This window comes from Cupressus sempervirens, chromosome 6, assembly GCF_028749045.1.
Source record: "Cupressus sempervirens isolate cs-2001-9-10 chromosome 6, ASM2874904v1, whole genome shotgun sequence".
NCBI lineage: Eukaryota > Viridiplantae > Streptophyta > Pinopsida > Cupressales > Cupressaceae > Cupressus > Cupressus sempervirens.
This window is the reverse complement of record NC_143123.1, coordinates 259,041,416-259,059,157: the sequence shown is the minus strand read 5'-3', so window position 1 is coordinate 259,059,157 and position 17,742 is coordinate 259,041,416. Positions and strand designations below refer to the sequence as shown.

At 33.5% G+C, this 17,742-nt stretch overlaps 1 protein-coding gene across 1 annotated transcript in view; it reads left to right on the top strand.

Moving 5' to 3' along the window:
- Window positions 1-7,688: 7,688 nt before the first annotated feature.
- Window positions 7,689-17,742, top strand: part of LOC149552228 (ABC transporter C family member 8-like) — a 32,960-nt gene continuing 22,906 nt past the window's right edge. The window contains exons 1-3 of the mRNA XM_089789772.1: window positions 7,689-7,980; window positions 8,753-10,770; window positions 10,878-11,198. Coding sequence (XP_089645898.1) covers window positions 7,959-7,980; window positions 8,753-10,770; window positions 10,878-11,198 — 2,361 coding nt within the window. The 5' untranslated portion in view covers window positions 7,689-7,958. The remainder of the gene's footprint in view (window positions 7,981-8,752; window positions 10,771-10,877; window positions 11,199-17,742) is intronic.

Sequence of the window (17,742 nt, the reverse complement as noted above, 5' to 3'; positions counted from 1 at the left end):
TCAGGGAGGCAACATGCTCATTTTCAAAGATGACATTCAACTGTCCAATTTTGTGCCCACGACTGTTGATACCAGTTTCCCTAATGAAGGTATCCCGACAAAATCCAATTATCCACAATGTGGAAATGAAGGTGTTTATCAAAATCCAATTACTCTAGACAATCAAGGCATGCCTACAGAAGTGAATAGACACACTCATGAAGTTAAAATTAATGGTACTCAAGCAGAGCCTTTTTTCTATGGAGATGGATGGGATAACCCCATTTACAAGAGCAACCTTAATGATGGTTGGAACTAGTTTCGTTGTTGCTTATAATCAACTTCTTTTTGTATAATTGTGGATATTGCATTTCTTTCAGTTTGTATGTAGTTGTAGCCTTAGTTTGTTACTAGTCATTAGCTAAACTTCTCAACATCCTGTGTGATGTTTTTGATGTTTTTGCTCCTGTAATCGAGTTGACATTCTATCTCTAATAGAAAGAAAAAGAAAAAGAAAAAAGGGAAAAAAAAAAAAGTTGGAAGATCAACTAAGAAACCTATTAAGCATATGTAAATGGTTAGTAGCTTTATAATAGATATTTTTCTAACTTTCCACTTACAACTTGGACAAATCTCAATGTCAAATAAATCATTTTGAAAAGAATCGAAACACATATCAAGCAACACACATTTGTAAGTAGTTGACAATTATGTGGTACGATAATGAGATATTGAGACATGCACAAAGTACAATAAATGTTAGAATTACCTTGGTTAAGAAGTAGTGTCTATTGTAACTTTCTCATGTAACAACTATTATATTTAGAGTAATTAGCGTAAAGTGAGGTTATGTTAGGAGTGCAAATAGTTATAAATAAGTTTGTGCATGAAAGAGGTTAATGGTGAATACTTTTTTATGATCTAAAATGACTTATGAGTGATGTCATTTAGATATTTTTTGAGTGTACAATTTGATCTTTTTGATTTAAAAAATCAATAAATAATGACCGATTAAAATTAAATTGACTCATAATCACAAATAAAATTAAAATCATTTTTAATCCAAAAGAAAAATGTTACAATGAATTTAAGGAAAAAATAAACAAATATAATTTAATATTTATAAATCTAAATCAAATAAGAATATCAAAACAATTACAATCATAGCATATGGATGTTGGTTATCCGGGTACATATAAACATGTCCAACTTACTTTTGGATCAAACTTACATCTCCACCATTTAATTATAAACTATCGCATACTAAAAACTATTACTTGGTCAAAGGACCCTTCGTCTACTGGTGAAGTTGAATGGCTCACAAAGAGAGCCTACCAGAAATGAAGTCTTACTGAATGCAAGACAAGGATCGTGCCTCAGATGAATCCTTGATTCTTGACCAAAGGGACTAGGTGAAAAAACTGAATCTCCCTAAGAATAAAAATAAAACTGTTATTTGGTTAACCGTCCCTTATTCTACCTCATCCACATCACTCAAAATTTTATGGTATTCTTGACAAATGATGGGAAAAAAACAGCTGCATCGTCCAGTTTCAATGTTGCAATCTGCATTTTATTGTTCATTCACACCTTTCCACTTCTGTAGCCCAAATACAATGTAAACAATTGAACACTTTTCTCCAACAATATCATCAGAAGAAAGAGGAATATCGGAAGTTCTAAAGCATTGGGGTTTAATTGCAAGGAGTGTGCAAAATATTCTATATAAGACGCTCTCTAGAAAATATACTCTTGTGTTCTAAAAACTATTTGTTAGTCATTACATAAGTTTTGTAGCATTTTAGAGCTTTTCCTAATGAAAATGGCATTTTCGAGAGAATATGAGTTTTTCTTTGCCGTAATGATTGGAATGGTAATTCTCATGGCATCTGTACTTAGCGATGCTATTGAGGGAGACACGGACAGTATGTAGCCATGAATTTTTAATTTTTTAACTTGATAATGTATGAGTCTCAAACACTTGATCTCTGATCTAAATTGAAAAATGATTTAATCAATTTGCCGCAGGAGAATTTTGTGATGTGCCTCCAATATTTCGACTTTACTACATTTTCTTTTGTGTCTCAATTCGACCGTGACAAATTATGATGCACTTCACATTTTAAAAACTTGCATTGAAAATGTGTGTAGCGTTTGGGTTTTGCCAGTTCTGGTTGTGACCAGAGAAAGTATGACTATGAAATGTTGTTATAATCGTTCAATATACACCTCAATTTTTAAGTACAAAAAATTATTTCGATTTGTAGTGTTGCAGAATCGAAATACCAACAGTCTCTGATAGAGGCTTTCTCTGTCAAATTTTGAACAACGGACTAAAAATAGTCTGTTTTCTTTCCAAATTTATATGGAATAAAAAAGTCTTGAGCGAATCTAGATTTTTTTTTTTTTTTATCTCAATAGAATTTTATCCTGATTGAAGATGAAAAAGGGTCGGTTAATTTTACCTGAATATCTATAAATTATCTCTAAGAAAATTTGAAAGCCACGCCAATATAATAGCACTCTTTAATATATTCACAGCTCATATTACACAAATATTGTGAGATGCTATCAAAGCATATGCTTTGGAAATAGAGATTTCGCTTGAGCTTATATATATATAAGAAGAGAATTATAAAATGTGTATACTTGTATGAGATAGAGAACTTAATAAGGAGATGGACAATATGGTGAAGAGATAAATATAGAGTAGTCATAGAGATAGAAAGGAATGAGAAGGTAGAGAGATATACAAATGATGGTGTCTACAATGATAGAGATATAGAAGTATAAGAAGGTACATAGAAAGAGGGGTAAAGGAGGCAGATATTGTGAGATAAACAAATAGAATGGATGAGAGAGAGGGGGTAAAATGTTGATAGAAAGACTTAAATGTAGAGAGATGTAAGGGAAAATAGGAAGGAAGTGCATGAAGGAGAGAGAGGGGTAAGGAAGATAAATGGAGATAATTAGGTGGAGGGGAATACAAGAGTAGATGGGATTAGAGTGGGAGAGATATAGGTAGGGGAATAGAGTAGGAAAGAGACAACCCAAAATGCATAAAGGGGGAGATATAGATATATAGGGATATTGAGGGATACGAAAAGAGATAAAGAGTAGGAGGAAAGACAAAGAGATGTGTATTGAGTAGAGAAAGATATGCATAGAAGGAGATAAAGGGGGGAATAGAGGGAGATATGTAGAGATAGAAATATAGAGCAAGAGAGATGGAAGGATATATGAATGAGATGATAGACATTGAGATCTAGATACAGAGTAGATATACAAAGAGAGAAAAATAGGGAGTGAAATAAAAGAAATTTAGTGGTATAAAAATGTGAAATAAATGTAATGGGAATGATAGAGGGTGAAGAGAGAGATGTAAGGAGAAGCAAGATGATATAATCAACTAAAGTTATAAATATTTTAAGAAAATAATCATAAACCTAATTAAACCCTAACCTTAATCCATAAAGTTAAATAAATAACAACCCTAACATGAGATAGAGTTATCAAGGAAGAGAAAGAGAACGATAGAAATAGAAGGGAAGAGAATATATCATGAGGTAAATGTAGACATATGGTTTGGGGGATAGGGAGGGAAATGCAAGGAGGAGACATAAAGATATTGTATATGGAGAGAGAAGACAGAGATGGTTAGAGGTAGAGACAAGAGTAGATGGGAGGGGGAGAGAGATAGAGAGGGGGGATGAGATTAGAGCGAGAAGAGTGGGAGAGAGATATAGTAGGAGGGAGACATCATAGAATATATAGAGGGAGAGATATAGATATATAGGGACATTGAGGGATAGAAAAATAGATAGAGAGTAGGAAGAGAGATAAAGAGATAAGGATATTGGGTAAAGAAAAGTATGCATAGAAAGAGATAAAGGGGAAGTGGGAGGTAGATAAGAAAACATAAGTAGAGAGAAATATAGAGTATGAGAAATGGATTGGATAATTTAGAGATATTGAGATATAGATAGAGAGGGGGTAATATAAAGAGAGAGAGAAATGGGGAGAGAGAGACAGATAGGAAAAATTTAGTTGTATAAAATAGGTAAGATAAATATGGTGGGAATGACAGAGGGTGAAGAGAGATGTAAGAAGTAAGAAGATATAATCAAATTAAATTATAACATTTTTAAGAAAATATTCTTAAACCTAGTAAAATCCTTACCTTTATCCATTCAGGTTATTTTTAAAGAAGAGAGATAAGTATGTTAGATATATAGAGGGAGAGATATGGAGAATGAGGTCAAATGTGGGAGAGAGAGAGAGAGAGAGAGAGAGAGAGAGAGAGAGAGAGAGAGAGAGAGAGAGAGAGAGAGAGAGAGAGAGAGAGAGAGAGAGAGAGAGAGAGAGAGAGAGAGAGAGTTTTAAAATGAGGTAAATGTAGAGAGATGTATAGGGGGATAGGGAGGAAGTGCATGACGGAGAGATAAAGATATGGGATATTGAGAGGGAAGAAAGATATAGTTTAAGGTGGAGAGGAGAGTAGATGGGGGTGGAGAGAGACATATATATCAAAAGGAGATTAGAGAAGAGTGGGAATAGAGTAGACAAAGGTGTTAGCTTTAACTAAATATTTAGAGAGGGGGAGATGTAGATATAGAGTGACAAAGAGGACAAGGATAGATATGAAAAGAGATATAAAGTAGGGAGACACAAAGAGATATGGATATTGAGGTTAGAGAAATATAGCCATTGTAAGAGAGAGTGAATTGAGAGGTAGATAAGCATAGCATATATATATATATAGAAAAGAGACTTGGAAGAGATAGAGGGATGGGGTGGGGTAGTTATAGGGTAATATGAGAGAGTGACAATTCTCTCTCTCTCTCTCTCTCTCTCTCTCTCTCTCTCTCTCTCTCTCTCTCTCTCTCTCTCTCTCTCTCTCTCTCTCTCTCTCTCTCTCTCACTCGTAAGCCCTACTAGAGTCTCATCCCTCAATCCCTCCCCATTATCACTTTTAAGGGGTTCAGAGATGATGCACTACTATAGAAAGAAGATAATTAGGGCTTACTAGAGAGAGAGAGAGAGAGAGAGATCTTAGATAGGGGGAAGAGATGGTAATAGTGTGTAATGACTCTTATTGTACATCTATTCAAACCATTTGTTCAATCCAAAAACAACCCTGACTCTAATAGGATACAAAATTATATACTAATCAAAGCTTAACCCTAACCCTAACATTAACCCAAATTAGAATAAATCTAGTATTAATCAATGAAAATGAATGCTTACTCTAGACTTATCTAAACATTAAACATAACCCTAAAATAAACTATATTGAATGTAAACCATAACAAAACCAAAACAAATTAAACCAAAATGCTAAACTAAAGTTAACCCATACAACTAACAAAAATAAATCTTATATTTGAATTGAAGCCTTACTCTGCCAATAAGGTAAATTTAAATATTATTGTGAATCTAACTTATTGAACCTTAAAAATGAAAACTAAACCTAAATAACCCTTAATTCACATCAAATTAAATACTAACTTTGAATATAATTGAATAATAGTACACTAAAATTATTGAAGTTCATTATATCAAAATGGATTGGATATGAAATAAAAAGGTTAAAATCAGCACTATCAATGTACTCTTTCCACTCACATCCAGAAGTCTCTCAAACAATAATTTGGAGGGGGAAACCCCTTGTGTAGAACAAAATCCTAAACATATTAGAGCATTGAACCAAATTGAACTTTAATTATAAGAATGCATTAAACCCAATTTACTCTTTATGTAGAACCCCAACAAGATAATATTAAGCCCCAACCCTAAATAGAATGAAATACTAGATACCAAGTTCAATCGTCATCCAATAGAAAACTAACACTATTCGTTAAACAAAATCAATTTCTAACAATAATACTAAGCAAAACTAAACCCAAACATGAAATTAAATCTGACCCTACCACTAAAACAAATTAATACCAAGCCCAATCAACATAAATAAACAAATTTTTCAAAGGTCTATTTGTAGTATTATATTTATAAATTAGTTGAATTATTAAATATATATTAAATTAAATTATTTTAAATCATCTATCACAAAATATAAATATTTTGATGTGAAAGATAGCATTTCTTATGAATTGGTTTTAACTTTGCTAATGCATCTTTCCATAGTAACAATGGCTCAAAAAGGATCTCAACCTTGGTGGGCACAACAACAATACTACCACTTTACCACCATACTATGCAATGAAACTTTCTTTAAAATTAATTTCAATAATAAAACAATTATGTGGCATGAAAATTATAAACAGCTAATTCTTTGGTTACTCCATACCACACTATATAATGAACCTTTCTTTAAAATTAATTTCAACAACTATTAAAAATACAATTATTTGACATGAAAATTGTCATATAACTAGCTTATATATATTCTATAATATATAAGGAAGATGGGAGTTCATAAGGCTTTAATTTAAAATTTGATAAACTATATATTATACATAATTAAAATCTAAATAACTCTCAACTTCTCTATATTATAGAATATATATAAGTTAGCATATTAAAACATTCCTACAAATTAATACTATTATAGATATATTAAACAAATCTATCTGAAGAAATGTCGATAGATATCCATTATAAAAATAATTAAAATTTAATTTACAACATCTAAAAAAATTATTTCCATTCTTTTTCGCACTTTCTTAAAAAAAATTATTGCATTTTTTTTGCACTGAAGTTTTTAATTTTAAATTTTTTCAAAATTATTATTTATACCTTTTAAGATTATAATTTTAGCAAAAAAAATTATGTAATAATTATTAATTATTATTTTTAAATATACCGTATTTATAACAAATATTAAGATTTTGACATATAGATAGTTGTCAAATTTAATGTAAAAAATAAATGTTAACATTAACACATTCATACCTTCCCACTCCACCCATTCTACCATTGTAAAATGCCTATCAGCATTAATAAAACTTAGGAAAAATACTTTTTACAATAAAATAATAAATTATATAATATTATTCATAGGATAAAGATGCTATAGTACTTAGTTTATTTACACATGTTCCAAAATATTAACACAATTGCAAACCTTTCATGCATGAGAAAATTTTACAAAATTGTTAAAAACCTGTTAAAAATGACCAATGCCACACCGTTATTATTATTACATCGTCGTGGGATTTTAAATGAAAGTTTTGTATCCATAATATTGAAATGATGACTAATAATGTATGCCAAATAGTAATGTAATATTAGTGCAAATGATTTTCTTTTCTGCATCTAAATTAAAGTAATAAACTCAAATTTATAACTAAAAAAGTACTATCTGTCATTAAAAAGTACTATCTGTCATAGGATTCTCCTTGTCTATTCATGAAGTTAGAAGAGTTCATAATAAGAGTCAAGTGGTCCTCAATGCAAAACTCTGTCATCCATTATAATGATGCCCCTTAGCCTTAACTAAATCCTGCCTAAAATTAATCTCCATTTAAAAAATGTCGCATTGCTGTAGAGATCAATGTTTGTGTCCGGATCCAATTGGAAATGATTTATGCCATTCTTATTGTATTACTCCAGGATTATTAGATATTTTGTGTTTGTCCCGGTTCCTATAGAGTAGGATGTGGATCCAAGGCTTAACCAACACCTATCAAATGATTCCTTTGCTCTTGACTAAAGCCTTTAAATACACAGTTAGCCACCCTGCGCGTAATAGACTGAACGACATTTGAATGGCAGCATCTCAACTTCAGTTCTTTTTGTTTTGATGGAAGATACTCATTAGCTATCCATAATTTCAAATCTAGTGATATATTTGTGTACCCACGTCTGTGTTTATATCAGTGGTAACGTATTTGTGGGTGTGTAGAATGTGTTCATGGGGGTCATAGTTAGCACAGTACACAGAGACTTTGCAATGAACGTTTTTTTTATACAAGTTAGGAATTTCTGTGCAGGCAGAAGGGCCAAGTAGATCATAGGAAATGGCGTGGAACGTGTTGGAAGGTGTGTATCCACTATCTCTAACTCTAAACTGTAAAACTTACAGAATCAGTCACTGTGACAGATTGTGGAAACTCTTTAACTTGGCTGACTGGAACATGATATTATTGATTATTGAGGCAACTTGGCTCTATAGATTTACTTCTCTGTGGCTTGTAGCCGTTTGAGAGTACTTTTACAAATTATTTACTTAAAGGAAAAGCTTTTACACAGTAAGGAGGAGGCTTTCTGTGAGTATGATAGAAAGCATAAGATCTCAAAACTAAAAAGTATATGAAATCGTTACACCATGATACGAGCATTCATCATATTTGATTTGGATTTGGATTTGAATTTGGGTTTGATACGGAAGATTATTTGTCCAGCGATTCTATGTTAACGTACCACATTAGACTCATCTTCAGTCATTAGAGACATCCATAATAGTTTTTATTTCATCCAAGAGGTTGTCTCAGGAAAGTTTGTAAGCTTTCTTTTGATGTTCTGGATCACATTCTGTTATCTGAGGAGATGTTAATTTAATATATATTGATTTTAAATATAATATCTCGAATACTACATGGACAGTGGAAAAATTCAGCTGTACATGTTTCTAAATTGACATTTTAGATGGCACTCAGTAATTTGAAAAGATGGTGATTAAAATTGATTTCAGAACCATTATTTTGAATACTATATTCGCTATGAAAATGGAGCAAAATAATTTGCACTTACATCATAAACTTCATGTTAGGTTTGGCTTTTGCTTGACTGGTTATATTTTTGACAAATACAGGAGCAGTCTCATGGTTCCATGGCGCTAGTTTTAGTTGTGGAGATAGCTGCAGTAACACCTGGGATTTACACTTACAGAGAGACGACCATCAATGGTCTAAAACATTCCCACAGTATCTATACACCACTGCATGCAATCTTTTGTTTATGCTAATTTTCCTAGTCACCCTTATTATTTGTCAGAGAAGCCGTTCTCCTTATATGCATTATAGTAGATCAGGTGTACATAAAATCACTACTTTGCTTTCATTCGTTATTGGCCTGGCAAACATAGGGTTTGGCTTATGGATGATATTGATATATCAAACAAACAGTAAACAAAAACCGGTTCTTTACTGCATTCAGGGATTGACATGGATTGTAGTAGCAATTTCCTTAAAGCTCAATCTCAAGAAACCACCAGCCATAGTTGCCATTACCTGGTGGATCATTGAATTCATTTTAGGAATAGTAATAATGTTCAAATCTATATCAAACATCTTTGTAACTTACACTTTCTCCCCAAATAGAATTCTAGATATAACAACATCTGCAACCTGCTTTCTTCTTTTCTACTGTAGCATCAGAATCATTAGACACTGGACTTCATCTAGCCCAGTGGATCTGACTGAGCCCCTGCTCCAGGCAACTAAATTAGAGGAAACCAAACTTAAAGTCACCCCTCTATATAAAGCTAGCATTTTTAGCCGTATGACTTTCAGATGGCTCAATCCTTTGCTAAACCTAGGTTATTCAAAACCATTAGAGATTGGGGATATTCCACATTTAGTCCCTGAAGATGAGGCATCCACAGCTGAAAGAGTATTTGCAGAAGCATGGGAACATCAAAGGAAACAGGGTCCGCTAAACAGACCGACAGTTTTTAAAGCACTATCAAAATGCTTTTGGAAGGATATGGTAGTCACAGGATTCTTCGCATTTCTGAGATCAATTGCAACGATTTCTGGTCCCCTGTTTCTCTGGTCCTTTGTACAATTTGCAGGTAGGAAACACAGTTTCAGATACGAAGGATTCATTCTAGTAGGTGGTTTGTTTGTGGTGAAGATTATTGAGTCCTTTTCTCAGAGGCACTGGTACTTCAATTCCAGAAGATCTGGTATGCGAATGCGTTCCGCATTGATGGCATCTGTGTATCAGAAGCAACTCCGGCTATCAAACCTGGCAAGGCGAAGTCATGCTGCTGGTGAAATTGTAAACTACATAGCTGTAGATGCATACCGATTTGGAGAGTTTCCGTGGTGGTTACATTGGGGTTGGACTGTTCCATTTCAAATATTGGTGGCCATTGGCATACTTTTTGCTACAGTTGGATTGGCAACCATTCCAGGTTTGGTCGTCATTGTTCTCACTATAATTCTTAACAGGCCACTTGCAAAATCTCTTCAAAAATGTCAATCTGAGTTCATGGCTGCTCAAGACGAAAGGCTCAGAGCAACTTCTGAGATCCTAAATAGTATGAAAATAATCAAATTACAAGCTTGGGAAGATGAATTCAAGGGGTTGATTGACAGCCTCCGAGCCTCTGAGTTCAAATGGTTATCATCATCTCAGATCAATAGGACATATGGCACCATACTCTACTGGATGTCACCAATTATTATTTCATCAATAGTTTTTGCAGCCTGTGCTGTCATAGGAAACCCACCATTAACTGCAACTACTATATTTACAGTCCTTGCAACATTCCGTATCCTTCAAGAGCCGGTAAGAATGCTACCAGATGTGCTGGCCATATTGATTCAAGTTAAGGTTTCCTTAGATCGTCTTGACAAATTTTTACAAGATGGTGAGTTGAAACCAGATGCATTTTTGAGGAAATCATTAGATGCATCACAATGTGTGATTGAAATTCATTCTGGTATTTTCAGTTGGGATCCAGAATCTACAAGTACAACATTAAAAGGAATCAATCTGGAGATTAAAAATAGACAAAAGGTAGCAGTTTGTGGATCAGTGGGATCAGGAAAATCTGCTCTGTTGCATACCATTCTTGGAGAAATCCCAAAAGTTTCAGGAGAGGTATCTTAAATATGTGTTGTACGTAAAACTTCACTATTTTGTAAGTTTTGCTTTGTCATGTTCCAAATTTTGCATAGCTCAAAAACGTTTGCCGTATTTGTATACAGGTTGAAGTATATGGAAACATTGCCTATGTAGCTCAATCAGCTTGGATTCAGAGTGGGACTGTCAGAGAAAACATACTTTTTGGGAAATCAATGGAGAAAGAATGGTATGAAAATGCAATAAAAGCCTGTGCATTGGACAAGGATATAGAGAATTTCTCTCACGGAGACATGACTGAGATAGGGGAGAGAGGGTTGAATATGAGTGGAGGACAGAAACAAAGGATTCAGCTTGCAAGAGCAGTGTATAATGATGCTGATCTTTATCTACTTGATGACCCTTTCAGTGCACTGGATGCCCATACAGCTGCCACTCTATTTAATGTAAGATATCTTTCTGGTTATTTTCTGTCTAGAAGTTTCAAGACAATTTTTTGAGGAAAAATATTAGTGATGTAATAGATGTCAAAGATCAACTGAAGTAGATTGCTTTGGTTCAAATGCTTGTATTCGAGAATATGCCTATAGATTCTTGAAGTAAAAAGATGTTCCACTGTAATTTTATACATTGAGTAAAAAGTAGTGAATAATTGGATATCAATAGTGAATACGGTGAGACAGAGATTAGCATTATAAATCTTAGTTTTACATTTTTTTGGCTTAAGGGTTGAGGATTGAAAGGTATCCATTATTTCAGAATATAAATATTATCTCACCTCTTTTGATAAACTAGGATCTTGCAATTGTACAAGAATTCATTTCTAATACATTGAACTTATCAGAATGCAATGTATTTTAATATTAAGTGGCATTAAATCTAGTTATTTTCTTCTATTAGTAGTATATTATGTTTCAACAACAGGTCCAAGGTCACCCCATGTCCTGCCCTGACGCATCCCTTGCTGCTGCTCCTACAAATGCTTTGTCCTCTGGCCAGAGGGCTCCCTCTTCCTCTACCACTGCACTGCACCAAGTTTCTGTGGATGCTGCTTGAAAGGAAACCAAGTGCAGAATAATGCTTCCAACTACTAAATCTAACAGGAAAGATGATGCTGGAATTTCTCAATAATCTTTCAGCTATTACAAACTAGATAAACACATACAAATATCAGATTTAAAGACATAAACTCATAACACCAGATATACGTGGGAAAACCCTTTGGGGAAAAAACCCACCACTCCAATGCTAAACCCAATTGTATTATTAACAAAAAAATAGTGAAAATACAATCCCCAGAGCCAATGTTCTCCAAGAGTAATCAGCTGTGATATCTAAATCCAGAATAGTTTTGGTAACATAACAACGTTCTTCAAACACTTCTCCCTCTTACAATTCTCTTCAACAACAAATTGTATTTATAGAGTTTTTGTGCAAAAGGAAACAATTTTTAAAGTGTCTAGATTCAATGTATTTACAACTTATTTAGAAATTTCCTTTTATGCACAAATCTTGCATAAAAAACAAAGCCAAAAGAAAATGGCTTTCTATTTTTTTTGGTCCAAGTCTATCCTAGTGGAAGATTTGATCTCATTTAGCATCTTTCCAAAAATGTATAATCAAAAACCAACAAAACATGATAAGGTTCAGTCACCTTATCCCAACAATCTCCCACTTGACGAAGATCTTACAAGAGCCATTGTATCACAGCATAAGCCCATTGAACCAACATACCATCTAAACTTCTCAATGCTCACTAGCTTTGTCTATGCATCAGCAACATTCTCAAAAGTACCAACATTTTCCAATTTCGCCTTTTCATCTTCCACCAAATCACAAACAAAATGATACTGAACATCGATACGCTTTGTTCTAGCATGGAAAGTAGCATTCCTTGTTAAACAAATAGCACTCTAACTGTCACAACATATAGTAATTTGTCTTGTATCAAAACCAATATCAAAAAAAATCTCTTAAGCCAAATGGCCGCTTTAGAAACATGAGTAGTTGTCATGTACTCTGCTTCCATAGTGGACAATGGAGCTACAACCCACCACTTACTTATCCAACTAATTGCACCACCAAACATCATGAAACATATCCACTAGTGGACATTCTTCTATCAACATCACCTACCCAATCTGAATTCACATATCCACAAATGCAAATAGAGTGTCAAGATCCACTAGGATTACCATGAAAACATATGCAATACTCAAATGTGCCCCTCAGATATCTAAGCACTCTCTTAACTGCATCCTAATGCACTCTTCTAGGATTAGCCAATGTTTGGCCTCGTACAGACCATAGCATACATCAAGCTGCCAACAACACTCGCATAGGATACTCTAGACATGTCCTCCATCTCAATAGGAGATTTTGGACAATCCTCCTTCGAAAGCTTTGTTCACTATAGCATTGGAACAACTAATTGCTTACAAGTTATCATGCTGAATTTCTCCAGCTTTATACTAGCTCTATCCCTAATGATCTCAATCCCAAGTATATATCCAATTGCACCTAAACTAGATCTTTCATTTCAAACTATGTTACTAACTAAGACTTCAAATCAAAAATCATTCTTTTACCATTCCCAATAAACAACATATCATCCACATACAAGACTATGATAAGAATGTGAGCATTTTCATATTTATAATATACACAATGGTTAGATTTAGATCTCAGAAATCCCAAGGACAACACATAGGTGTCAAACTTTTGATACCACATTCTAGGAGACTACTTCAAACCATATAAAGGTTTCTTCAACTTACAAACAAGATTTTCTTTACCATTCTCAACAAAAAATGTTTTGGTTATGACATAAATTTTCTCCTTCAAATCACCATGAAGAAATGTTGTTTTCAAATCCATTTGCTCAACTTCAAAATGGTAAGCGGTTGCAAGTAATAACAAGAATCAAATGGATGTCACCTTTGCTAGAAGAGAGAATATTTCACCATAATCAATTCCCTCCACCTCTGAATATCCCTTCATGACCAACCGTGCCTCATACTTCTCAACACTGTCATGTGGAGCCAATTTCTTCTTGAACACCCATACATCCAACAAGTTCTCGTCCTTCAAGCAAAGGTACCAAATCTGATGTAGCATTCTTCTTCAATGTTGTCATCTCTTCATTCATGGCTTCCATCCAAGAATCTGCATCATTCATTGTCCTAGGCTCATCAATGTTAGCAATCAAAGCAAATATACAACTAGAATCCAACAAAGAATTCTGAATATCCAAACCTTTTAGGTGAATAACCATATCTATCAAGTCGTCGCCTATCACAAGTAGACCTCCTCAAAGTTTGAGGTTGAGATTCTTGCTCCTCTTCAAAACTTTCAGAGCTGCTTGAGCTTGCCTTCTTATCAAGTCCATCACGGACTCGTAGTTCTTCTTCCTTAGGGGCACAAGGAATATGAAGTACTTCCTTTTTATGTTTCTCTTCCTTCTCTGGCTACAAATCAACTATGGAAGGTTTCAACTCACAAAATATCACACTTCTACTATGGAGCACCCTCTCAGCAACTGGACCCCAAAGCTTGTAACCTTTCACACTGACACCATAGCCAATGATGTCATGGACCTCTATTGATGTCCACACAATATATTAAATCTAATAATACATATAATCATTTTACTTGTAATTTACCTATTCCATTACTTATACTTGTAATCTAGTAATGCACATAATTGTTTTACTCGCAATCTAATTGCAATAGTTATTATTAAATTAATAACAATCATTATTTAATAACCATCATATAATATTCATTATTATTCAGTTAATAATGAACTCTAATAAACAAAATAACAAAATATAATAAACTATTTTCATTTACCTAAATAATAAATGATAAATATAAAATAACAAAATCTAATCAATTATTTTACCTAAGTGTTGCATAACTTCCGCATAAGGGTACATCCCTTGACTTGCACTACGTATATAATGGGTGATGAGGCTAACTAGAAAAGCACCATTGTTTTCAAGACAGAGAAAAAGGAAGAGCAATTAATAAGCAAAGGAATCCAAATCAGCGAGCAAATCAACTGAGAGCTTCATATCCGAAGCATTTGCACCCTTAGGTACCCAGAAAGCACGACCATCAGATGTGGAAAAAAACGATCTTATTCTTTTCTTGATTTGCTAGTAAGGATGAAGAATCCAAAGCCCTTTTCTTGGACTTCACAAAAGCACTCTTGTACTTAATCGTGCATGCATCTAGCCTATACAAGGTGTCAATCCTAACACCCTTAGCAAGCACCATAGACCCTACTGTCATCTTGCATCCACCACTTGAGAAGACAACCTACATGCCCACATCACCAAGCTTGCTAACAAAAAGTAGATTTCATGCCAAACCTGGGATATGAAACACACCATCAATCCCCTTTTCACTCTACCATCAAGAAATATGATCTTGACTCTTTTGGTTTCCAAAACCGCAGATTGGGATCCTATGAGTCTTGCCAACTCAATGCTAGGATATCCAACCGGTTAAAGCCAACTTGACAAGACCAATCAATTCAGTTCAGATCTTTTGCACTTCTGGCTCTACAAGGCCAAGGCAGGTATACCTATCCTGAACAAATCACTTGAGTCCAAGATAATTATAATAGATCGATATGAATATGAATGCAATGAAAGTTTCTCAAATGGCAAGGATTACAGAAAACTTTAAACTTGCAAATTATAATTAAGAACAAAAGTAAATGAGAATGTTTTTGAGTTATTGCAACAAATGAATATATTAATTCTTCAAAAGAAAGATATGAAATAATTGCCAATGTATTGATTATGAATTATAAAATAACATAAAGACCAATGTCGAATTAAAAGGGCGATAGAGTCAGTATTATAAGTTTAAAACATACAACTTTGTGAAATTCTATGCACTTTAACCATAAACAATTTACTAATCAAGACGTGATGGATCAAATTTATAAATGCAATTTCAAATTAGTCTAGAATGTGCTTAAACTCCTATGGTTGGGAGACAAACTAGACACAGATTCGGAAACAATTAAATGTTTCACAATATCTACAATAATCAAATTTAAAATGCTATAAATGATCCTATCCACTTATATATCATATAAACCATTTCTAGAATTTACAAATAATTATAAAGGACACAACTTAATAATATTTTAACTCTAGAATTTATGCTTACAGAATATGCCAAACACTCCTTACAGATGATCCATCCAATGGAGTTTGACTCCATAATCACATAAAAAGTTTATTCAGTAATCCAACATCCAAAGGCTTAGTTCACAAAGTCCATTTCTTTGTCAATGAAAGAATGTAATATATCAAATGTGCATATAACTTGAGTATGTAGAAATTTTAGAAATTTGTATATGAATTGTCTTCACACTTGATTTGTATCATATATTTGTAAACTATGAAGAGGTGCATAAGGAATGGATACATCCCTAGCACCTAATCTCAACTACTTACTAATGATAATGAATATATAATTTCATAATCATAATATAATATAATTTCGTACAGATGATACAATTGTATGACCAAGTAAATGAGATGGGTCACTTAAGCAGTGAATCACCCGTGCAATAAATAGACCTCACATCTATGTCTCTACATAGCGATCAATGTGCACTCTCGTCTCATGGATTCTAAGCAATTCGAAGATTAAATACTTTGTTTCTTATACTTGTGATGCTCCCCCCTATCGCACATCACAGACTTGCGACAAAAACAAAATATCATTGAATATGAGTTATCAAACAATAATTAGTGGTAGCGAATGTTTCCAGCAGCTTTCTGAGAAAATAGGCACCGAAATCCTCATGATCCCTACGTCTTCCAAGGGCATAGGAATTTTGTTTAGCAGGCTATTGGCGGTATTAATTTCACCAACTGCCCACCAGTCATCTACAGTAACTGCTCACCTCCCACCATCGTTGGTAGTAGACAATCCGCCATCCCAGTCATTCCAGCCACTTGACTTAGTCGCCCATAATGAATGCATTATATTAATATTTTATATGCTATGTAATAAGTGTGATAGAATTCTAGATAGTTCTCAAACCTCTATAAATAGAGGTTTATTGTAATGTATTCAGCAAGGCAATAAGGCAATATAATTAGTTTCTTTCTTGTGTATTTGTCTTTCATTGTTGCCTTCAAATTGGTATCAGAGCATGAAGATCTAGGCCCAGGAAGAAAAGAAATATTTGCTGATATGTATAATTATTGTAGCAGTGAATGGAGTTTCTAATATTTTCTTTAATGCAAAGCATAAGCTTCTAAAGTTGGAGATTAGTGTTTGTGAAGATCTAGAGAAGAAAAGATGCCAGTTTAATGTTTGAGAGAAGGTATGAGCTGATTTCATGGAATGAAGTATAATGAGCAAAAAAATTATTAAAAGGGGAAAATAAGTATTCTATTGTTGTTTGTTTAAGTTATATGTCATTGGCTTATGGCATCTAGGAGTAGTATAGCTCAACCACAAATTCCTATATTTTCTGGTAAAAATTATGAATTTTGGGCTATAAAAATGAAAACATTGTTTTGTTCTCAAGGCATATGGGATCTTATTGAAAAAGTTTTTAATGAACCACGAGATGAATCTGTATTATCACAAGATGACAAAGATAGATTACAAGATAACAGGAAAAAGCATGCTAAAGCATTGTTTCTAATTCAACAATCTTTAGATGAATCAATTTTTCCTAAGATTTCTACAGCTAAAAAGTCTAAGATTGCATGGCATATTTTAGAAACAGCATATCAAGGAACATCAAAAGTTAGGATTGCTAAATTGCAAACTTTAAGGCGTGATTTTGAAAATCTGTGTATGAAGGATTCAGACTCAGTTGATCAATTTCTAAATCAAGTAATGAATGTGGTTAATTAGATTAGATCATATGGTGATGATTTGACTTATCAAAAGGTTGTTGAAAAGATACTTTGTAGTTTGCCTAGAAAATTTGATGCTATTGTTGTT